The sequence below is a fragment of the Rhinolophus sinicus genome, linkage group LG07 (genome assembly GCF_036562045.2).
Source record: "Rhinolophus sinicus isolate RSC01 linkage group LG07, ASM3656204v1, whole genome shotgun sequence".
Taxonomy (NCBI): Eukaryota; Metazoa; Chordata; class Mammalia; order Chiroptera; family Rhinolophidae; genus Rhinolophus; species Rhinolophus sinicus.
In genome coordinates this window covers 99,483,888-99,509,022 of record NC_133757.1, presented here as the reverse complement: position 1 = coordinate 99,509,022, position 25,135 = coordinate 99,483,888, and the positions used below count along the sequence as shown (strand labels likewise).

At 45.2% G+C, this 25,135-nt stretch overlaps 1 protein-coding gene across 3 annotated transcripts; it reads left to right on the top strand.

The window, feature by feature from the left end:
- Window positions 1-24,375, top strand: PNOC (prepronociceptin). Of its 3 annotated transcripts, none has more exons than XM_019733200.2 (4): window positions 1-221; window positions 11,108-11,257; window positions 20,101-20,491; window positions 23,952-24,375. In XM_019733200.2, the coding sequence occupies exons 2-4, from the start codon at window positions 11,132-11,134 to the stop codon at window positions 24,035-24,037; spliced, it is 603 nt and encodes a 200-aa protein (XP_019588759.2). In that variant the 5' UTR covers window positions 1-221; window positions 11,108-11,131; the 3' UTR covers window positions 24,038-24,375. The 3 variants fall into 3 exon arrangements, with proteins under 3 accessions (XP_019588759.2, XP_019588758.2, XP_019588760.2); XM_019733199.2 differs by lacking the exon at window positions 1-221 and adding an exon at window positions 387-492; XM_019733201.2 differs by lacking the exon at window positions 1-221 and adding an exon at window positions 387-492 and having other exon boundaries at window positions 20,101-20,549.
- Window positions 24,376-25,135: the final 760 nt, after the last annotated feature.

Sequence of the window (25,135 nt, the reverse complement as noted above, 5' to 3'; positions counted from 1 at the left end):
TGGGAGCTTGACGTGTGCTTCCCCCTCATTCTGCCCGCTTCCTTTTCTTTACTTCTCAGGCTAAAAGGTTGTTCAAGGAGACTCGGGGCTTGGGGTCTGCTCATCACAGTCACCAGGAGTCTTTTTTTCTGACTGACTTGCCAGGGCTCCCCGTCAGTGTTCGCCGTGCTTCTGGAAGCGAGGGGAAGGCAGCTGTGGGATCCTGGCTGAACAGAGTCCAGGTAAAGCAGGCTTGAGAATGAATGGACTGATGGGGAGGTTGGGATGTCACAGGTCTGAGCACAGAGGCGGGGGGGGGGGGGGGGGGGGCAAGCCAGGAAGGATTGTAGGTTCTGTTCACTTGCTTAAGGGGGTCAGCGTGTGTATGTGTCATCGAGGTGGGCAGGGAAAGGGAGGGCTGTGCGTGTGGGGGGAGGATATATATGCTGGTGTGGCTGAGATCTCAGAACCGAGCCTCACATCCGAGGGAGCCGGGCCACTGACAGTTCTCAGGTAGGCAATGCATGCGAACCCCAGCCCTAGACAATCTGCTGGGAGCCTCTGGGAGCAGGGCAAGGGGGGGCTCTCTCCTCAGCCTCTCTCCTTTGTCCAGTATGAATGCTGCAGGCCTCCTGTGAGATGATTTCTTCATTCATCTTATTTTCAATGCTTGGATGGAGGGGAGGGGAGGCTTGAGGTTTTTATTCTGAAGACAGATGCAGAAGAAGAAAGAGCCGAACTTGGAGATGAGAAAAAGTTTTGATTTCCCAGATGTGGCCCCTACTTTGTCATTGCTGTCTGTTGAGAAAAGGTGGCCGTAGGAGTGAGGTTAGGGAAGGGGCAGGCTTGGGTGGGGGAGCCTTCCTCAGTGCAGCCCTGGGAAGCCCCCCTTGTCTCCTTGTGAGTGATTTCTCTGTGTGGCTGATTTCCTTTCTTTCCTTCCCTCATAGTGTGTTCAGGCTGGTTCACGGATCACTAAACTTGATTTGGATTTGGGTTTTAATCCTGAGCGACTCCTTCTCCCATATGCACCAAACAAAAATTGTTAGGAATGATGTGGGAAAATCAGATGTGGGGTGTCGTGCCGGACCAGTACCGTGTTTCCCCGAAAATAAGACATAGCTGGACCATCAGTTCTAATGCGTCTTTTGGAGCAAAAATTAATATAAGACCCAGTCTTATTTTACTATAAGGCCGGATATAATATAATATAATATAATATAATATAATATAATATAATATAATATAATATAATATAATATAATATATATAATACCGGATCTTACATTAACTTTGCTCCAAAAGATGCATTCGAGCTGATTGTCTGGCTAGGTCTTATTTTTGGGGAAACACGGTTGTAGTACATGGCTGATTGCGGCCGCCCTGTGTGACTTTCACATAGATTTCTACAGGGCTGACCTTGGACTCCCGGACCCTGAGTCGTTTTGGGGTCTCCTCTTTCTTTGCATTTTTCTTCTCCTGCCCATCTCTCCCACCTAAAGGTCTCTGCTGGGGTCCTGTGGAATACGACATGCAGAAGTCATCCAAACTCTCTCTCGCTCTTTCTCAGCCTCCTTTTCTTTCTCCTTCTTCCTTTGTGCATCTCTCTCCCTGCGTGTCTCGCTTCCCCTTCCTCCACCACACAGCCTCTCCTCCCCCACCTCACTCGGAACATGGGCAAGTTGCGGGGGAATTTCAAGCAAGGCAGGATGATTCGGGAAACGGACTATTTAAAGCAACTGCTTTGGACTCAAATACCCTGATCCTGGGCTTCAACATCTGTGTTTCGCTGCCTCGAGCAGCCCATAATTGCCCCAATTATAACCAATAACATTGTTCATGAGACTAACAAAAGATGAGCTTTCCACGGCTTTTGCCAGCAAGCCTAAACCAGAGTTTTCAACATAGAGGGGAAAAGTAACTGCCTGGCTTCTTATCAAAACCTCCCAAAGAAATTGCGGCTCTTTCTCACTGCCTGTGGGTGGCTGCTGCACGCACACTCCTTTCTTGCATTTATAAAGTATGGCAGGGAAATAGTCTATATGCCTCTACAGATGCTGTGATACCTTTAACAAAAAGGATTAGTGTTCCTGTGTGCTTGCTGAGTCTTCTGCAGGGTCCCTGGAATGCCTGTCCCCAAACCACCACCTTAGTCAAAGGAGCAGCTTCCCCTGTTCCATATGCTGCCCATCGAGGGTGCTATGGTGCAGCCTGGGGTCGTTCTGGGGGTGCGGTTTGTGTGTGGGGCAGCAGCCCTTGCTTTATCAGCTGAAGGCTGAGAGTACTCAGGTCTCTAGAGAAAGCTGGAGATTTTTCATTGTCAATGAAGGGAGTAATTGCAAGATTAGGCTTAAACCCGTGCTCTCTGGGGCCTATAACAGGAGCTGTCACAAAGCCATTACATATTCAATCAATCAGGTATTTATCTTCTCCACTCCACCAGGCAGGGGAGGCATGGGGGATGTGTGGCTCCAGTGGATTCAGCAGAGGTGATAATAACAGCCCTTTACTTTCATACAATGATTTACATATTAAACGCTTTCACACCTATTATCCCCAGTAACAGCCCTGCGAGGTAGTGTCATTATCTCCATGTTGCTGTTGAAAACTGAAGCCGAGAGGTTAAATAATTTGTTCAGGACGTGTCAGAGAGAAGACTGAATCCAGCCTTCCTGGCTCCCGTGCATCTCCTGCTTCGGACCAGGGGTGCTTACAAACTAATGGGGTTAGGGATGGGGCAAAACAAACACAGGGAAACAATTAGAGGACAATGCCATGCTGGAGTCCTAAATTGCCTGGTTCAGACAGCAAGTGCTGGAAGGACTCCCAGAAAGGAGCACTTGCCCCAGCCATTCGAGCTGGGCAGGGAAGGAGGTAGAATATGGATGGGTCAAAGGGTTTGGAGTTTAGAAAGGCGGCAGCCGGAACAAAGGCACTAAAGGAGGGCAAAGGAATTAACATTGATTGAAACCTACGCTGTGGCATGTAGTGAGCTGAACTTGCCTATATGCTTATTTCATGCTAAGACACACATGCACGCACACATACCACAGGGATGTGAGGTTTAGGGTGTTCTACACTTTTATCAATATGATTCAGTGAGCCTCACCCCCAGCCCCCCAGCTGCCGAAGCCAGAAAAGGAACCTTTGAAATCTACCTGTTCTGGGTCTGGGTGGAGCTACTCGTCAGATATCCTCGGGGTGGGGGACTGACTGGGTCCTTCTCTCAAAACAGGAGTCATCATGACAACAGTGGCAGTGGCTTGAATGGCTGGGAACTCATTAGGAAAACTGAGTTTTTCTAAACCCTTTTATTTTAATGCCTAACGGTGCTCCCACAATCTAACATGAAGGTTTCCTTCTAACCACAAACTAGCTGTGAGAGTTGGGGCACACCAGTGTGGGGGCCACGTCAATTTTCTGGGCATCTCCCTTCATAGGCTATGATCACACTCAGTCTGACTTTCCATGGTATTCTGGTTTTTCAAATACTGGAAGCTGCCTCAGCATCACCAGCTCTGAAGGGCCTGGCTTGGCGGGTGAAGTGTAGAGCTTCCCTCCAAGGAGTCTGTGAAAAAGTCAGTGGATGGCCACGTAGCCTTCCCACCATGGCTCAGAGCCAATCTCCCCTCTCCTCACACTTGTCCCGGGTCCTGTCTCCACCTGGCTCCCATTCAGCCTTTCATTCATGTAGCCAAGAAGTGTGTGTGGCATTCCTACCGGGAGCCTTGCAGCTCCTGGTGCCTGCAAAACAGACCCATCAGCCTGTCCTCAGCTTCCTCAGAACTCACAGGCAATGTCACCTACTGTGGACCAGGGGTCTCCACAGGGGTGTGAGTGTCCGACAACCCACTGGGCTTCAGAACATGGAGGCTTTATCTTTTTCGTATCGGTCTTAATTTTCACATTAGCCTGTTTTATCATGTGTACAACGTATAACTATTAGGTTGGTGCAAAAGTAATTGCAGTTTAAAAGGTTAAATTACAAAAACCGCCATTGACTTTTGCACCCACCTAATAAATCAATGGGGAATGCGTGCTCCAAAACTGATTGCTAGTGGTATAAAGCCAAAGAAGTTTGAAGATTGTCGGTCTAGAGCCACTGCTCTTCTGCTTGGCCGTATTTTCTCATCTTTTGGGAAAAAATACTGATTTCATTATAAAAGGAAGCAAATGATTTACAATATTTATTTGAATTATGTTGACAGTATAGTTGGACCTGTGGGCCAGAATCAGGAAGACGAAAGTTAAGAGGGATTCTTTCCCAACTTTGTGGAGGCCCTGATACAAAATGTGTCTGTTGGCCCCTCCACACCCTCTCCTGAGCCCACAGCTGGGCTGCTATTACGGCCTCAGTCCTGTGCTGCGTTGAAGTTGCTTCTTCATGAAGCCCTCATCTTCTCTCCCTCCTTCCTTCGTGCTTCCCCTTACCAGGAGAGCTAAAACATCTGGCCACTTATAAAATCAAAAATATTAACCATCTAATCCAACTGCCTCTTTCCGGAGAAGGGGAAACTGAGGCCCAGAGAAAGAAAGGGCCTTTCTCAAGACCCCACACTTATCGTCAGAGCCAGAGCTCGAACCCAGGACTGATTTCCACACACAGGGCTCCTGCTCATTCACTGCCCACCAGCAGGGGGCACACTTGGTCTGTGTAGGGTGGGGGACTTGCTTTGCCCTCCACCTCCTCTATGCCCATCCCCTGCTTCCAAATGGAAATTTAGAGCAGAAAAGAGACCTTTCTGAATTTAAGTGCATTAGTCAGAGGAGGAAAAGAAACTAAAAAGGCCTCCCTTGGTAATAGCTGGTGAACAAGCTAAGAGTAGGCGTCCTGTCTGCAATGGGTCAAAGAAGTGGGGCGTGTGGGAGACAAACCCCCGTGCTAGTGGGCAATGAAAAATTCCTCCATGAACTGGGCAGAGGCAACAATTAAGGGGGGGGGGGGCACAGTTCCAGACAAACGGAGTTCCTCAGAATAAATGAGGTCCTTAGAATGAATTCACCTACACGAAGGCACATAGATAGTTACAGACATCATTGAGAGGTCTGGCGAGAGCACGAGCTTGGAAATCAGATGGGTTTGAGTCTCAGCTCTGCTACTCCAAGTTATTTCTCCTCTTCAAGCCTCAGTCTTCTCAACCATAAAATGGGGACAACATTTACCCTATGGGGTGGATGCTTATAAAGGAAATAGGACAATGCCTGGCACATAGTCCTCTATATGTAATAAATGTGATTTCTACCAAGTACAAATTAAGAGACCATCCCAATGAGATTCCACCAGAATTTACCAACCTTCCCAAAGCAGACCCAGTGTATGGAGTCCATGGTTTCTAAGAACACACGCTTTGAAGTCGAAACACCTGAGTGTAAGTCCTTCCGGCTCTGCTATTTATAAGCAGAGACGGATGTCGTTAGGCAAGTCACTTAACCTCTGTGAACTTACATTCATCTCAAAAAAGGAGGGTAATATTAACCCTAGATTGTGGGGCTGTATATGAATATGAAAATCTTTTGTAACTTGTAAAAAACAATATCTGCCCATGTCGTTGATGAGAAGGAGGGGGACCTCTATGTCTTCTAGCAGGCAGGCTGCCCCTCTTCTCTTCTCCACTAAAAGCACCGAAATTATAGCCTTTCTCATAGGTCATAAGACAAAACTCAATTGACTTTTAGCTTCGGCTAAAGCTTCATATATAATCCTCTAAACAGATAAGCAACTAATTATACTGTCCTTGGAAGCAAGATTACATGCAAATAGATTAAGGCTAAAACACAGTGGTATTTTATCTTTATAAACAGTGAGGCACAATTAAATTTGTGAGGTGTCATTACTGAGCTAAAAGGTAACGAAACATTTCTTTATTCAATATGAGATGTCCAGAGCTCTAATTATACTAGTATCGGCACATAGAAGTGTTAACTGAGTTTGGTTCACCAAGTGAAATACAAGCCATGGAAAATCCAAGCATACAAGCCATGAAAAAATTCAAACATCAGTAGGTTTGATTTACTGATGGTCACTATTGTCCAATAAAACACCATCAACAGCAACAAAAAACCTGTTGTTACCTTCACTTCGCAGTTGAGAAGACTGAAGCTCAAAGAGGTGAAATAACTTGCCCCACGTCACAGAGTGTAAAAAAACTAAATATAAAAATCACTCATGAACTAATTATTTGCCTTCATTTTAATTGGCATTAACTTATATACAGACAAATAAAAAACACATAGCTATTGTCAAGCCTTCTTGAAGATGAAAAACGTCTATTGCATTTTTACTAAAGTTCAAAACCTAACTTAACCTCAAACACACTTGTCCTAGGTATTATGAGAATACCAAAAAATACAAAATGTTGCCCCTTGTATAAGGATAGTTACATATATTGTGAGTGTTCGCTTATATTAATCTCATTTAAATATCACAAACTACCTGTGAGATAGGACTGTGTGGTTTATGCCCATTTTAAGAATTCTATGAATTTCCTAAGAGAATGACTAGTGTTGAGTAGGGATGGTTTTTGAGTAATAATAGGTGGAGTCACTTGTGAACAGGGAAGGGTGGGACCAGCAGGGAGGGCCAGGCCAACACCAAGTAAATTTGACAAGATTACCCAGTGCCAAACCACAGAAGGCCCACATTTTACATGCAGGCAGGCTACCAAATGGACCATGTACTCCACGTCCTAGGAGCTCATCTTTCTTCACCTCTCCCTAAAAACTCATTTACAGAGAATTTGAGATAACAAATATCCGCCAATCCACCGAACATTTCCTGAACGTGCAAGTTGCCACGGTTAATGCAGTTCATGAAAAGCCTCAGCCGGAGGACATTTCATTAACATCTGTCACAACTTATCAGCTCAGCCTATGCAGATACTATGTGCTGGCAATGTTGGGTTAGGAAGGAAAGAAACCGGTCCCTGTTCGCTTCGGTTTCCCTTTCTTCTGTGACATACAGGTGCTGCCATCATGTGGCCATAGAGAGCACAGCCATACCATTCTGGACAAATTCTACAAAAAAATGTCTCCGGATTAGAAAGATTGAAATTTTGAAGACTAAGAAATATAAAGACTATTCTCAAATTAAACAAAGACATTTTCAGGCATTCCTCAATTTAAGACATTTGTGTATACGGTGCCTGTTTAGAACTCAAGACATATTTTGTCTTTAAAAGGACCTGCAAGGAGTGATGGGCTCCCATCGCTTGTCTCCCAACACCTATAGGACCGGTACAAACTTAGCATAAAAACGCTATTCCAAACCATGCCCCCATGCCCGTTTGTAACCTGTCTTCTTCTACCAGAACATGCATGGGCTTCCAGCTTAGAGTAGCCTCTTGCCGTGCTCTGGAACAAAACTAGTTCCTATCTCTCCCAACTCTAACTGAACAATTAGCTCACAGATACTTTGCCAGTGACATGTGTCCTAAAGTGGCTCCTGGGCCATGAGCACCCCGGGCCCCCAATGAGGCAGATCCTCCTGACATTCCTGAACTCTACCTTTGATAAGGTAAAGGAACACGGCTCCTGAGATACTCCACTGCCATTTATCAAGCTGTTTTGAGCACTTTCTGTGTGCCTAGCCTTGTGCTGGGTGCTGGAGATACAAAGAACCATAGAACATGATCTCTGCCCTTCAGAAAGTCACAGTCCAGTGAGAGAAAGAGACACATCAGTCCAGACATACAGTATAGCGTGATAAATGCCCTGCGAGAGACAACGATAGTATTATGGCGCGAAGGCTTTGTGCTGGGCTCTTTCTTTTATCAGGGTTTATATCATCCTTGGTAGGTGCCAGGTCCTATTTTACCTGCTTACACACATGAACCTGTTAATCGTCGTAGGAGATAAGTACTCTCATCTCCCATTTTTACACGAGAAACTGAGAGGTGGAGTGGGAGACCTGGGATCTGAACCCAGGCAGTCTGTCGTGATGAGCAGATGGGAAAAGGCCACTCACAACCACTCTGCAGGTTTCTTGTGCCTGCTTGACAGACAGGCCCCTGAGTCTTCCTTGCTCCCCACTCAGATGGGCTGCTTCGCCAGGCCATCACAGCAGAGATGCATGTAACTCAAACCAGGGGAGAGAGATGGCTTCCCCGAGAGGATAATTCTTGAGATGTAAATGATGTATATATATATGAGTTGGAGAGGCATATTCTAGACAGAAGGGAGTGAAAGATCCAAGACCTACAGCCATTAAGGACCTGATAGAGTTGGGAACTATACATGCTTCACTAGGACTAGAGGAGATACAAAGGTGAGTGACAGGAGATGATGCTTGAGAAGTGGACAGCAGCGGTGCCAAGTCCCAATGGGAGCTACAGAATTATCTTAAGTATGAAGTGACGTCATCAGATTCGGGGAGATGGTTTGGTTAGAGCCCAGATCATTAAGTGGACTAATTAGGAGCCTATCACAATAGCCAAGGCAATAAATCTCAACTAAAGCACTGACCCTCGGGATAGAGAAGAAAAAATGCATCTGAGATATATTCATTTTTATAGATGTTTGTGCTCATTATTCATTAGCCTGGGACATCCCATCATCTGCAGGGTAAAGCCAGACCAAACCCAGTAGGATGGCAAACAAGACCCTGTTCCACCTGGACTGAGCTTCTCTCCCAGCAGGTGCTTCCCTAGGGAGTGTGGGAAGGTGGCCCCCATACCCCATCTGCTCACCATCCCCTCACAGTCTGTGGGCCTGACTCCTCTCTGCCCGTGAAAAGGCTGTTTCCTGTGTCTGTCAGATGCCCTCTACTTGGTGCTCTTAGCAAACTCTTACTCATCACTTCAAACTCATCTCAAGTGCCATCTCTTTGACTTAAACACTGATTGAGCATCCTTCAGTTCACATCCTCTTGGTATGAAAAGCTTGGATGATGCACAAGAACATTGGGGTGGTCCCCCAATGTGGCCATGGGGTGACTTCAATGGTGGGATCCCTTCCTTCTATAGACTTGCTCCATGTCACATCCATATTCTACCAGGACTTCTCACACTTGAGTGTGTAGATGAGTCACCCGAGAATCTTGCTAAAAATGCAAGTCCAGATTCAGTGGCTCTGGGAGAGGGCCTGAGAATCTGCATTTCTAACAAGGTCCCAGGTACTGCTGGTCTGCAGACTGCATTTGAGCAGCAAGTCTTATATGTTTTCTCAGTATAATCTGATGAATAACCAATAAAGGCAATTAATTTTGTTTTTCTACACTGAACTCTTTAAATTTTTCTATTAAATATATTGGGATGACATTGGTTAATAAAATTACATAGGTTTCAAGTGTACAATTCTATAATACATCATCTATAGTGCATTGTGTGTTCACCACCCAGAGTCAGTTCTCCTTCCATCACCATATATTTGATCCCCTTCACCCTCATCTACCAACCCCCTCACCCCCTTACCCTCTGGTAACCACTGAACTGTTGTCTGTGCCTATGAGTTTTTGTTTGTTTATCTTATTTGTTTGTTGAACTCTTAAGGTAAAATTTACATACAGTGAAATGCGCAGAATTAAACTTAAATTCAATGAGTTTTGGCAAATGTATACACCCCTGTGACCTACACCTCAATCAAGAACATTCACAACATTTCCAGAAAGCTCCCTTCTTCCTCTTCCCATTTAATCCTCCAAGTAAAGACGGTTCTAAAGAGGCCCCATATGACGCAGTCCAAAGAAATAGCTTTTTGATTCAGGAGATTGATCACAGGATATATTTAAAGAGGAACAGGGAAAACTGCACACCTTTCAGGCAATCCTACATCAAGAACATAAACTACTGCTCTAACTAATAATCACTGTTGCTATTATCTTAGAATAGTTTCTTTGTTCAAATTTCAATAAATAACTCGAGGTACCTGGGCCTGTGCTTCACATAGAACAGCAAGGTGAATGACCATGTTGGCTCTGTGCTCAGGAAGCTAGCTTGACGTCTCGCAGGGGAAACCGACAAGAGCTCGTGCTGGGATAGGTGGCATTATTAGCCAAGGCAGGGAGGGCTGGGGAGGATAAGATGAAGTACATGAGTCATTCATAAATCTCATATTTTAGACATCTCACTCTTGCATGTCACTTTGCAAAACTTCCCTTATCTTCGCCACAGCCCTGTGACAAGACAGGTACCAACCACTAAAGCCACGCACTGCTGAACGCCAGGGATATATTCTGACAAATGCATCATTTGGGGAGTTTATGGTTGTGTGAATACCAAAGAGTGCACTTACACAAACCTAGGTGGTACAGCATCTAGGTTGTACAGTATAGTCTGTTGCTCCTAGGCTACAAGGCTGTACAGCATGTCACTGTACAAAACAACACGAGACTAAATCAAGCACAAGAGAAAATAATGCCGTCAAGAGACACAGTAAATACGAGATGTACGAGGCTACTGCCGGCCCAACACTGTATACTGTTTTGTAGCAAACTTTTTTTATAAGTAGAAAGAGTGCACTCTAAGATAGTGACTGAAAGTATAATATACTAAGAAAATAAACCAGTAACCGTTTTTATTATCATCACCAAGTATTACATACTGTACATAATTGGATGTGCTACCCTTTTATATGACTGGCAGTGCAGGTTTGTTTCCACCAGCACCACCACAAACACAGGAGTAATCTGCTGTACTATGATGGTATTATGACATCACCAGGCAACAGGAATTTGTCAGTTCCATTATCTTATGGGACCATCGTTGGTACACGTTGTTGGCCGTTGACTGAAACATCGCTATGCCATGTAGGACTACATTCCCCTTTTACAGCTATGAAAACTGAGGCTTGGGAGGTTGTCTGAAGGTCACACACTGCTGAGTTGCAAAGTGAGACCTCTTGCTCCCCGAAAGTGCTCATGCATATCGAGGCCAGCTGAGTGGCAGGATCACGAGAGTGCTCTCCCCAGGAGCACAGACACTACCCCCCCACCCACGAACAACAGGCCTGGCTGACAGAAGCGGGCCCCCTGTGGCCTTGACAATCCACTGCCTCTTGCGAGGTGAATCTCAGGCCCTGGAACTGTCCCTTCCAAAGAGTGTCTCTCTTGCATCCCCTGTGTGAGGTCTCCAGCGCTTACTGGCCGCCACACAATGGCTGTTCTAATTGCCACACACCCTTCCTTGTGTTTTAGCATCTTGCTTCCCGCTCCTGCACCATGAAAATCCTGCTTTCTGACCTCCTGTTGCTCAGCCTCTTCTCCAGCGTGTCCAGCACCTGTCAGAAGGATTGCCTGACCTGCAGAGAGAAGCTCCACCCAGCTCTTGACAGCTTCAACCTTGAGGTAGGTCCAGGAGCGTCCAGGTCTTCTCCTTCCTCCCTCCTCTACAGCAGCCCCAGAATGAGAAACTCAGGGCTCACCCAGAGGTCACATGACTCACCCAGGGTCACACAGTCCATAGGAAACAGATTCAGATTTGAGCATCTTCTGAAATGCAAACCCTGTCATCTTTCCACTTTACCATGCTCAAATAAAGATCTCCCCGTGCTGCCCTTTTGCTCCCATAATTAAAATAGTGCATACTCATTTTAGAGAACTTAGCAAATTAAAGAAGTATAAAAAAAGAACATTAAATCCCACCAGTCAGAGAAAGAATTCACACTCAATCCCACCAGTCAGAGAAAGAATTCTAGGTTTTTCACTTGCTATATCACACCAGGATAATTTCCCCATGTTATTAAACATTATTTTAAGTTATTTCTCTCTATGAATACAGTATAATTTGTTAACCATTCTCCTGCCTGCTGAACATGGATGCTGCCCTTTATTTTTAACATTACAGATAATTCAATAATGAGCACCTAAATGCTCTTTTATATTTAAAATTTTGAATTTGAGGTGCAAATCCGACATTAAATTCCTTTTCATTTAAAAAGCTGCTTTTTCAAGCTGTTTTTATCTCAGTCGAAATTCCTCTCCTATTAAATCCAATGTAACTCAATTAATTTTTTTCTTTGCAGTCAAATAAGCTTCTTTCAAAAGATGCCATGTTTCAAACTCGACCTTTAAAAACAACCAGAAGTAACTACTGTTCCTTAAGGCAAGTGTACAAATATAAAAACCAAGTATTTGAGTTGGGCTAATGTACTTGCGATCAACAGACACAGCCCCACAGGCCCAAACATCAAGCTTTTCCAGCCCCTTGAAAACATGGTTTTTAAGCCTGTTTTCTGAACAGTAATAACTATTGCATCATGAAAAACATCTCCAGATAACCCATTCAAAGTTAATCCTTCCCTCTCATTCATCTTTTGTGGTTTTTCTGAGCACCTACTATGTGCTAAGCACTGAGCTAGGGCAAGGGATCCAAAGGTGAGCAGATGGATGGAGCTTGCAACTAGTGGGAGAGAAGAACCCACAATCATTCCATGAGAGAATAATTACGAGCATTTGGGAAGCACAGAGCCGTGAACCCCAACCTAGTCTAGAGGGGGAGAGAGGGCTTTTGGAGGAAATGAAGTCTCTAAGGAGATCTAAAGATGAGTGGGAGTTAAGAGGAAGGGTGTGAGTTCCAGGTACCCCAGATAGTGGAGAGAGGCATGGGGATAGGTGGTGAGAGGAGAGCACATGTTCAAATGCCTATAGGAGGGAGGGGAGTGGCGTTTAAGGAACTGAGAAAAGCTGAGTTTGCCTAGAGCACTGCAAGCCCTCATGTCTTCTCTGTGCATCCCAGAGAGGTATAAAAGTTCATCCAAAAACACTTTCCCTTGTGCTTAGTAAACAGAGCAGGCAACTAGTTTACATGTAAATCAGTGAAGGAGTCGATTAAGCAATAATCTCATAATTGCCACACTGTGAATGTTCTCAGGTTGCAGCCTAGACCAGACTGAAGGTCATGCACAATTCCAGAAGCACTAGCTTTAACTGCAACCCTTTCTCTCCCACTCAAATAAGCATTAGGACTCGAACAGATGTTTGGACACCATGTCCATAGCAGCATTATTCACAACCTCCAAAAGGTGGAAACAGCCCAAGTATCCATCAACAATGAACGGATAAACAAAATGTGGTATGTACACACCATGGGATGTTATTCAACCTCCATAAGGAAGGAAATTCTAACGCATGTAACAAGATGAATGAAGACATCATGCTAAGTGCAATAAGTCAGACACAAATGGACAAATACTGTATGATTCCACTTATATGAGGTACTTGGAAGAGTCAAAGTCAGAGAGAAAGAAGTAGAGTGATGGTTGTCAGGGGTTGGGGATGGGGGGAAAGGGCAGCTGGTATTTCACAGGTATGGAGTTTCAGTTTGGGAAGATAGAAAAGTCGTGGAGATGGATGGTGGTGGTGGTGGTTGCACAACGTTGTGTATATACTTACTACCACAGAACAGTACACTTAACATGGTTAAAATGGTGAGTTTGATGTTACGTGTATTTTTCAATTAAAAAAAAAGCATGAGGAACTTAATTGTAAGGATAACCCTGAGTCTGCTTTAATGAATTTTTTTCAAAGTAAATCATTCATGGATTTAGTCATCTCTTTGCAACAAACATCACATTTGATTGTGAAGCACTGGTGAGCCTTCCCGCCCCCTTATACATCATGAGCTTAGCTTGCACTGCACTGAGAAGACGGCAGCCAGCAAATACAAATTCTCTCCAGGATCTGTCTTCAGTCTCCCCACTTGCCTCCCACCTATGCTCCTGCCCCTTCTCTTCTGCCTTCCATTGAACCTCTGATTTTCCTTCGGGACATTCTCCTTCATTTTTCCCCTCTCCCACTTGCTCTTTCCTTCCCTTCATTGTCATGTTTCTAGAACAATTTCGACTTTCACCCGCTTGCTGCTGCTTAGCTGCTCTCTCGGACGTCCCCAGAAGCCTAACCACTGCATCCCCAGGTGGGTTTGCAGGCTCCCTTCTCCTTGTCCTGTCTTGGTGAACTTGCCTGGCGCTCTTCCCTGATGACTCTTGTTTTTCTGCCTCCATTGGGCTCCTGTTCTTCTCCCCAACCCCTAAACATAGTGACTACCAAGATTTCCTGCGTCTTACCTTCATGTACTCTCTCCCTCTGAGATGCCATCCCCGTATCCAGGCCTTCAGCTCTCACCAGGCTGCAGGTAACTCCCAAAGGTACACTCTGCACACACTCCCTGCTGGGCTCCAATCACCTCCCACAGTTCCCGTAAATCCCGCCTTCCCATCCTGGCCTTCCCACTGCTCCAGGAGTTTGCTTTGCCATCTCGCGCATGCCCCTTCCTCCTCCCTACTTCAAAATCCTGATGAAGTTTCACCTGTTATGGGAACACTTTGCTGATTCTCCACCTGCCCCCAATAAAGCCAGCCCCTCCCTCCTTTGTAATCTGGCAGTTCCTTGTTTCTGCTAGTCTCTCACTATAAGGGGTGTGCTTCCTTTGCTGATGGTTCTGGGGATCCCTGCACATAGCCCAGTGTGTGGTACAGAGCAGCACTCAACAAACATGTCCCAAGGGAGTTGTAAAGTTGTAAGACTTTTAGTCTCCTAATAGGTACATCCACTGCAGAGGCTGCAGGAGTTTTACATTGGTGTCTTTCAAAGCAGGTAAAGAATTTGGAGCATGTTTCCATGTCTTAATCTCTGGGATCCAGACGACACTGTTAGTTACTTGTTTGAAACAAGTTAGGAAATGGCCAGTTTTAGCCTCACAGTGAGGGCTAAACCCTTCTCAGTGCCTACTAACCCCCCAGAGGATCTGGCTGCCTAGTTGTTTGGTTTCTAGTTTGTATTCACTTTAAACCTTTTTTTTTTTAATTGTATGAAATGCCTCGAATGTAGACAACCACATCTCATTTCCAAATCTTGTAACCCTTGAGTGTGTCCACTCTGTAAATGATGGGGGGACTCAGATATTTCAGCAAGGGTCACCTTCCCAACCCCTCCACCAAATTATATAATGCTGAGCAATTCCCAGAACCCCTTGGACCCGTGGCTTCATCAAAAATTCCTTTATCCTCACTCCAAGTCAATGATCCAAGTATGGATGGCTTTTTATTAGGCTATAATTTTGGTCGGTAAATGACACACACCAAACCCATTGCAATATCCTGGGCTTTCACTTAATTGTGAGTGGTACTTACCCCATCAGCTCAAGTAGAAAAAAACTAGATTCACCAAGTTGTTCTAGAGATAAAGAAAGTAACCCCCCAAAAAAGATCTGGGGGAACTTATTTAAAACTTCCTAAAACTCTATTAATAGCAAAAGAAACTGCCTTCTGATAAGTGCTTTTTATCTTCATTACATCAAAACCCTTAGTAGTTGATTTGTAGTAGAAGTTTTTTCTATGTGTTTTTCTTTTGCACTATTCGTGTGCTGGCCTACTAAAGTCGGTCCTCAGATATTCTAGCAGACCCTCCTAAAGCAAATAGCTTCCAAATGTCTCTTAGTCAGAAGTGGTTTTATTCTTCAGTAGTAGAAACTTGACAACCTCAATGAGCTTCTTTTCCTTCCAATGGGCTCAAGTGCCTGTTCCCTAATCTTTGATTCCAGACATCCAAATGGTCCTTTGCTCAGTTTCCCCACAATCACAGCTTTACAGATCAATTTGGCATCAATCTGAGACTTTCCAGATGCTCAGCCACACTCGGGCTTAATATAGCCATGTCATCAGTAAGGGCTGTGTGAAATGTGTCCAGCTCACTTAGTAGGCTATTAACCCATCTCCGAAAAGAGGCTGGTGGGTCCCTCAGACCAGAGGGTTTGGCATTAAGCTCATATGCCCATCTGGTGCTACAAATGCTGCTGTGAATTTGGATTCCTCATATTTCCCCAAAACCTCTCCTAAATCACGAGTTGAGATGATTTTGTTAGTACCTAATTCATCTAACAGTATGTCAAGTCTTGGTATGGGCTATGCATCTGGTTTGATCATTGAATTTCATTTTCTCTGATTGACACACAATCTAATTACCATCTGGGCTTAGAAACCCAAGGGCTCACAGAAGATCCAATAGCCTTAGGTTTAACAACTTCCACCTGTTTCTGTAAATTGAAGGACTGAAACAATTCGACAAGCATTTCGGAGCTCCTATTCTGCAAGGATTGGACCAGGTGTACTCAAAGGTCCATTTCATCTCTAAAATTCTATAGTCCTACTGGCTTTCCTAGTGCTATCCATGCTTTCCTGCTTTCCCCTGGGCTATATAGCGAACGGCTTCTCAGACTCACCACTGCGGACATTTTAGGCTGGATAATCATTTGTTGTGGAGACGTCCTGTGCATTGTAGAATGTTTAGTAGCATTCCTGGCCTCTACTCACTAGCTAGCAGTAGCATCCCCTCTACTCATCCGCCATGTGACTACCAAAAATGTCTCTAGACATTGCCAAATGTCCCCTGGGGGACAAAATCGCCTTCAATTGAGACCCACTGCTGTCAAGTAATAACCCAAGAGGATTATGATCTGAAAGAACATGTTACAAATCGGTTCTACCCAGTTTTCTTCAAAGTGTTTCAGGAGCAGGTTAAATACAGACCCATGTGACCGTTTTCTGACCAATTCTCTGACCAACGCGTTACCTGATGGCTTCTTCCTCCTCAGAACAAGTTCCAAAGCAGGATTTCTCATAGTCCAGCCTGAGAATCACCTGGGGTGCTTGCTAAAAATGCACATTCCTGGGCCCCACCCTTGGCTTACTGAATCAAAATCTCCAGGAGTGTATGCTAAGAATTTGCATCCCAACAAACTCTAGTACGATTCTTAAAGAACACTCAAGTTTGCAGCTGACGTTCTAAAGTCTGCCCTCCCCATCTATGGAAGCTGTCTATCATTCTTTCATATCCAGTGACACTGCAGTTGTGGAAAAAGTCGTTTCTCTATGTATCTCTGCTGAGTTGGCACTGACCATGTATTACTTCTGCCTGCTTCTCTGAGGAAAATCTAAATGGAAAGGGCATGCTCAGAAAAACCACAGCTTGAGTATCAGTTGACAACATCACCACCTCTGGCTAGCAGGTGGGCTTGGCAAAGGGTGTTCCTTGGACTGCTTACCAGGGAAGGAGAGCAGCTCTCCCACTGGATTCTGGCTCTTTCTCCTCTCTGGCCCAGCAATTTTGAAAATGAGCAATTTTCCTATCAGAACCTTACCGTTTGGTCTTATAGGATCCTATTCTCCCATTAATTTCCATCGATTCCCATTGCAAGCACACAGAGGTCGTTGAGTAGGAGACGTCCTGGAATGGGATTCGAGACATTTGAGTTCTTGTTCAGGTTATACTGTTATCTAACAGTGTCATTTTGGACACGTTACTGAATCTCACTGTGACCTGTGAACACGGACTACATCAGTGGTTTCCAAACCTGAGCAAATTTCAGAATTAACTGAGTTTTGTAAAAGTAAGTTCTAAGCCCTAGTTCTATTCTTCAGGGATTTAACTGGGTTTTGAAATTCCATGTTTCTTTTAAAGTTCTGCTGATGATTTGGATTCACACCCAGGTATGGGACTCATTGGACCAGGTGTCACCTAAGGTCCCTGCTGGTGCTAGTATGCTAGGGAGGGCTTGGCTGATTCACAAGCGTTGGGGCCACTTCCCGGTGTGGCCACTGGGCAATTTCAGCTGCAGATTCCTTCCTTTCTTCTGTTCATTCTCTCCGTTTTTCATCCTCACGAGGAACTCCACTTTTCATCCCGGGTATTTGATGCCTGGAATGTATACAGATCTCCCTAAACCTGAGTCACGCGGGGAATAAGGTGCCATTCAGAGAGAGACACAGAGAGACAGAGAGACCAAGCAAAAGGACACCCTTGGGATGGGGAAAGTGTATCAGAATTATATAATTATATAATATAGTATAATTATATAATATAATATTGTATTATATTATATAATTATACTATATTATATAATATTGTATATCAATTGTAATTGAAAATGTTTTTTAAATTAAATTTAAAAAAAAAGAATTAAATTTGCCCACTAGTAACAAAGACCTAAAGTAGCAGCGGCTTAAATAAAACAGAGATCTGATTCCTCATGAAGAAGGCAGGAGGTAGGCCGTCCAGGGTTGGTATGGCAGCTCTACCTCACCACCAACGGCCCAGATTCCTCTCTGTTTCACCAGCCTCATCTGGTTCCAGCATGTGATTTCCATCCTCTGAGTCACTTCATGAATTCAAAAGGGCACGAGTCAAAATGTCTGCATTCTAAACATTAGGAAGCTGGAGGAACGAAAGGAAGAAGGATAGAAGGATGTTTTTGCCCAGCTAATTCCATCCCTTTCCCGGAAGGTCCACCTGGTCACTTCCATTGATATGTCATCAGCCACCTCTGGCTCCAAAGGAGATTGGGAACCATACGTGTTGCCTTCAGGAAGAAAACTAGGGTTTGTTAGTAAGGAAGAGGGGAGATAGGTACAGAGTGGGCAACTGGCAGCCTCTGCCCCAGAATGGAGCAATTGACAAATTGCACTTAAAATGCAGGTCAGACATTTTGCTGGAGATACTAGAGAGGGATCAGAGCAGTGTCTGGAGCCCAGGAGATATTAGGTGCTGGATATATAGACCTGGGATGCCCTGAAAGGAGTGGTGGCCAAAATCACAGAAATGAACAGAGTCACCGAGGGGCAGAGTGATAAGAAAGATGAAAAAAGTTTAAAAGTAGTCTGAGCACAAATAGTGTGAGAGGTGAGTGCAATATCAGGAAGAATTTTCAGGCGGTCCACATTGCCGAATGCTACAAGGTCAAGGGGAATGAGGGCCACGTAGGACCATTGGACCTGGTGAGTGAGAAGTCACTGGTGGTCCTCAAGAAGTAAAGTTAGTGGAGTGGATGAGGGTGGGATGCAGATTTCAAGGACTTGAGGAGTAAGTGGAAGATGCTGAGATGGAGGAAGAAGTATAGACCATAATCTAGGAGAAGCTTGGCAGTGACAAAAGGGAGTAAGGTGAGGGTCAGGGGTGGCAAAGGCTTGCCAGGAGAAGTAGGATTGAACGAAAGGTTTTTTAGGGCTTGGTAGAATAGCCTGGGAGGTGTGTGCTCTAAGCTATCTGCACACCTCATTCCTTGATTATGGATCAGGTGGCAAACCTTGCCCGCAGAGGCACCTGTGCCACTCTGAACACCTGGGTGAGCGTTTTTGCTCCCCAGATGGAGGCTAACAAGCACATACACCAAACTTCTGATGTCCACGCCTCCCCAGACAGAGCAGTAACTCTTGGTGCCTTCTAAGCCAGACAAAAAGTTCGAGGTTTGATAAAGACGCTGTGGCTTCCCACTGCGTGATGGTAAGGTCAGGTTGAAGTGAGATTTCCAACTGGCCAGAAACACAGAGAGAGAAATTGGGGTGAAGTCAAAACAGCAAATAAGAAGAAAAGTTGGAGGCAGAGGCTTGCAAGGGACCCAGAGATAAGAACATGGGAGGGTGGGGCAAAGGCCAGCAACAGTCAGGAGGGGTCCAGGAAACGTCACGCTTAGGCTGGTGATCCAGATGAGATGTGAGAAACCCCTGGAGAGGCAGAGCAATAGGAGAAGTTCTCAGGAGCCTGGCAGGTCTGCTGGATTTTATCTGATGGTCCCTCTTCCCTACCTGGAACCAGATTGCCCAAACTACCTACATCCCACAGGGCTTTGAACTTCATTTTCTATAAATGATGCACTGACAGTCATGACTAGGGTATGTGGGATGAAAAATTAACACCAGGATTGATCTTTACCTGATGACCTTAAAAATAATCATCCATGCAGGTTTAACTACATGCTTTGACATCCCCAATTTCCTAAACCAATCTGACCTCCCCCAAACCTGATAAAAGAAGAAAATAAAATTCTTCTTTATCGGTGACCATCATGAGCTGTGTCTGGATCCAAAAACTCAACCAAGGCTCTAACAGGGTGCAGTTTCAGTGCACGTATTCTGTATTAACTTATGTGTCGTCTGGGGTAAGTTAACCTGACCTCTCTGAGACCCAAGTTTCTTCATTTGTAAAATGGTAAAACTGGGCCAGATAATTTTCTGTTTCTTTCCAACTCTGAAATTTTATGAACCTAAATAACTACATGTAACACTGCTGCACGGTACTCAATAAAGAGATGTCTCATTAGTATAGACATAGACGATAGAGGGACTTTATCTCCTCATTGCCTTGGACTAATAGACGTCCCCCCTGAGTCTTCTCCCCTCTTCCCACCTCTATCTTCGCAGGTGTGCATCCTCGAGTGTGAAGGGAAGGTCTTAGCCAGCCCTCTCTGGACTCCGTGCACCAAGGTCATGGCCAGGGGCTCCTGGCCACTCAGCCCTGCTGACCCAGAGCACTCGGCTCCCGCTCTTTACCAGCCAAGGGCCTCTGAGACGCATCTGAAGAGAATGCCCCGCATCAGGAGCCTATTCCAAGCACAGAAAGAGACAGAGCCCGGCATGGATGAGGCTGGAGAGATGGAGCAGAAGCAGCTGCAGAAGAGGTTCGGGGGCTTCACCGGGGCCCGCAAGTCGGCCCGCAAGTTAGCCAACCAGAAGCGGTTCAGTGAGTTTATGAGGCAATACCTGGTCCTGAGCCTGCAGTCCAGCCAGCGCCGGCGCACTCTGCAGCAGAATGGTAATGTGTAGCCGGAAGGGGAGCCCCTCCCAGCTGCACCGTCCACTTCAACCCATGAGTGAGTTGGGCAGGAATGAGCTGGGGGCAAGAAGAAACCGCATATACCCAACTGTCTTAGTACATTAACCACCACCACCACCACCACCACCCCATACACACACACACCACACCAGCTTAAGGTGTTTAGCTTCTGGGCACCCTGGCAGGCCTGGGAGGTAAATTCACACCCCTGCCTCCTTGCCTTCTGCCCACCCTTTCTCTAGGGAGCAAAGGATTTTTTAGGATGGCTCCTTAAGGCTGCCCACTGCCATTTAGAGACTGGTTACCATGGGGATAATAGTAGTAGGCTAAGAAAACTAATTCCTCTATAGCTCTCCAGGAGCTTAGTTACTATGGGGACAGTTAAGTACACCAATCCTATACAATTGCCTTGGCAACCATTCAGTTCTCCTTTCTTCAGAGACTTTATCTCTAAGAACAGTTTGCTGAACCTACCCTTCGTCGTTCCCAAAGAATCTGATTTCTGTAGCTGTGATATTACTATTTCACCTTCAAAGACAGCTTCGCTATCCCCTTCTCTCCCCCTATATCTCAAGGTGACTGGATTCCACGGAAACCATGAAACCATCCCACTCTCCCCCAGTCAAGGAGTTCTTGTTAGGACCAGGAACCACACTTTCTGCTCTTCTTTCTTCCACTCATCATGTGTACATCCAACCACCTTGCCAGATAGGCAGATTCCTTGAGGTCAATGCCATTGTTACTGAGCAAGGCACTGAGAATTTGGTCAAACTGGCCCAGTAGCTTTTAGAATAGGGACTAAGGGATCATCACCTTTCCTCACTTTTCACTTCTTTCCGGTGGCCATTTTATTCTGTTGTTTGTTTGCATGTTTGCCCTTATTCCTCTCTCCCTTCTGGTCCATTCTTACCCCCACAACCATGCTTATACATGTACCTATAATACATACCAGAGAATAAACATCAAAGACCCTAATCTGTTTTTTTATTAGTTTCAGGTGTAAAAAACAACGTACTAGTTAGACATTTATACCCCTCACAAAGTGCTGACCCCTCTCCCCCAATCTATTACCCCTCTGACATCATATGTAGCTGTTACAATACCATTGATTCTATTCCCTATGCTGTACTCTACATCCTGTGACTATATACATATAGTAACTTATAGTTGACCCAAGACCTTAATTTATTTATTGCCCAGTCATTACAAACTCACCTTTCCTCAGCCCATCAACCTGTGTATAACTTTGAGTGGCACGGGGAGCTAACACAGTGGAATTTTCTGAATATCTCAGAAAAATCCATCAAGCCTATGTGTCTTAATTCATACATGGGAATCAGATTGACTGTAGAGTCTCATGCCTCTTCTTAAACAGTCTAGAAATGTGCCTTAACAGAAACAACTAATCAGTTGGTTGAAAACATCCCCCAAACCTCACCCAAGTGGGGCTTTCCTCTAAGAGGCATGAAAGAAAAAAGCTTACATGTGCTGTTTTATTTTGCATCCTGTATGTCAAAGGTAGCCATCTCGTTAATAATCTTCCTTCAAAGTACACGAGTACATGTGTTAATCTTTGACACTCACCCTTCAGCATGCAGGCAGCCCACGTTAGCTCTTTGCAGGTAGGCTGGCTTGTTTGCAAGAGGTCCATTGCCAAATATGAATATGTGCTTTAAGTTGTCAGAAGGCTGCTGTGTTTATTTCAGTGAAATGAGTAATCTCTGGAGGCCCTGAATTAACCTGCACTGTTTTTAAAGTCATACTCTTGGGCCCTTAACAAGCATTCTATTTCTTCCTACACCTTATCAGCAAAGTACCTAACAATAAATCTTTCAGAAGTAGCACAGATTGAATTCTTTCAAATCTTAAAGACATTCCTCTTTATGGTGGCTCTTCAGGGACACTGAAATTCATGTCTAATTCTGAACTACATCCGTTTTCTTGACCTAAAGACAGTTTAAAATCAGTCACATTAGCAGGAATCAATTTAAAAAAAAAAAAAAAGAAAGAAAGAAAAAGAAAACTGTTCGAGCCTCCATTCAGGCAATCAGTTTTTCTCATTTTCTACCAAGCTTCCAACTGAGAGGCACTGAAACAAAACTGGTAACTAGGTTTTGTCTGCTGCTTTGCTCAAGAGGTAAACTTGATGGAAACATTAACCAGCTCATTTGGGTTTTACTGATTGCTCTCGTTTCTCCTTCTGCACCATCTCTCTATTTCTTTTGCCACATATTCGTGGTTGCTAAGTTCCAATATGGATGTGTACTTAGGAGTCCGTGACAGGTGGCTTGAACCTTCTCTTTAGTCACCTGCACACACCCCAACCAGCCTACACATGCTTAAGTTTTCTCCATCTTGGGGGAATCCTGTTGCCAGAGCTGTTCTGAGCTGTCCAATACAAATCTGGGCTGATACGACTGGGAAAAAATGGGGCTGCCTAACGTTGAAATGGGCTAAATAAACCTATTTGGAAAGTGTCATGATGTGCTAGAAAGCAGGGACACTGGTGCAGGGCCAGTCCTAGACAGAAAGGTGAGAATGGCACAACTGGTCCGGGGTCTGCGGTCCCTTTCCCAGGCCCTGCACTGCCTCTTCGCCTCTGCTGCCCCAGCCCTTGACCCTTCTAGACAGTGGAAAGTGAGCAGATTCACTCATGGTGAGGAGTTAGTGAAATCAGGCTCAAGGAGCACTTGCAATATGAGAGCCATAAGTGAGGGCATGATTTAGCCTCGACAAATGAATTACTATGCATGGATTCCAAAGACCAGGGATAAGAGAAGTGTTTCTGGGCAGAGGGCCGATCCTGAGCCTTTCAAGTCCAAACCCACAGACCTCCCCTTTATTCTGTCACTCATGCCAGTAGATTGTGTAATAGTCTACTATATAATGGGTGTTTATATAATAGTGTGTGTACACATGCATGTGTATACACGTGTGTACACATGTGTACACATGTATGTGTGTGCACATATGTGTGTATACACACACACATGTGTGTATACACACACACAGAGAGCCAAAAAAATGTATACACATTTTGAGAAAGGAACAAACTATGGAAATTGTAATACTCAATATATACCAATAACAAAGAATGAATACAAGTCACATTTGACTTCTGCAATTACAAGAGGTGCTCAAAGTGGTTACCATCAGCGTCCAGACACTTCTGATTACGGCAAACTACTTACTGCTTGAGCAACATTGACCAATTGTCCACTTGTATACATTTTTTTGGCACCCCCGGTGTATATAATCGGGCAAGGGCAAGCAGGTGTGCAGAGCGATTTAGGGAACACTTCTTGTTTCTTTAGGTGCTGTTTATTTAGTTGGTAGCTTTTCTTTGCCTCCTTCCCTTTGCTCAGTCACTAGGACAAATAGGACTGAGGGATCAATAAAACTATCCGGTTTGCCATTTTGCTCATTTCTGTCTCCCCAGGTGTCCGGGTGATCCCCAAAACAGCATGTCTGCAGCCCCAGACCTGCCGGCTGGGCCTCAGGATTCCTTCCTCCCCACGGCACTGAGGCATGCTTTGCCTCGTCTCCACCCCCGAGGGTGCAGAACCACGCCCTCTGGTTGTCTTTCCCTCCCCCCCACGCCCCCCATGGCATGTTTCATGACAACATTGTTGCTACATCAGAGTGTATTTTTGTAATTCCTCCAGCTAACATTTAAACAGCCCCATCTTTCCTTCTTACCCGCCTCTTCCCTCTTCTAGGGGTGGGTTAAAGGAACAGAAAGGACATCAGCCTGGGGTTTTGACTGGTCACTGCCATAACTTGTTTGTAAAAGAGCTGTTCTTTCTGATTGTTTTAAACAGCTATTTCTCCATTAAACTTCTACTGAGCAAATGGTTCATAAATTGGTTGGCTCTTTTGAAGTGAAGTCACTGAGAAGCACACACACCAAACACATCAGAGCTGTCTCTCTTGGGAGGCAGAGGCGAAAAAATGCGCATGGCTCTGCTTTATGTAAAGTATGACAGGCAAGAAACGTGAGCATAAACACCCGACTGAGCTATGTCCCCAGATGCAAGTGTGGGGATGGATGGGCAGGGGAGAGGCAGCAGGGTTCTCGGAACCTCCCTGTGCAACGTCATTAAGTGGCAAGTTGGTGGGTTCTGCCCCACCCCCATCCTCCCCGCTCCGTTTCTGACTCAGTAGAAATTTGCATTTTCAACAAGTCCAGGTGACGCAGATCCTGCTGGTTTGGGACCACCAGATTGGGACAGGAGATAAGGGGCAGCGCCTGGACGACGAACCTGCCAGGGTCACTGCTATCTGATTTAACATGAAACACGTTGAGGTGTGTGACTATCAGAGCCCAGCCAAGAAATATCTGATGCACTCTGACAGAGGAATTGAGGAGTCAAACATCTACAGTGGAGACAGGGCTCTGGAGATCAGTAAGGGAGGGTAAGGCGCTCAGTTGAGGAGATGGGGCGCCCTGGTAAGGGGGAGTTACTGGGACTGAGCAACAGCTCTCAGCAGGAAAACATGCCCCTTCACACAGTGAGCAGGAAGGGCTGGGAGAGGCAATACCCCAACTCCTCTCTCCTTCAGGCCTTCAGCCCAGTGTCTCTTATTGGTCAAACATAACCAGAAGCCAGAAAGTTAGGGGTC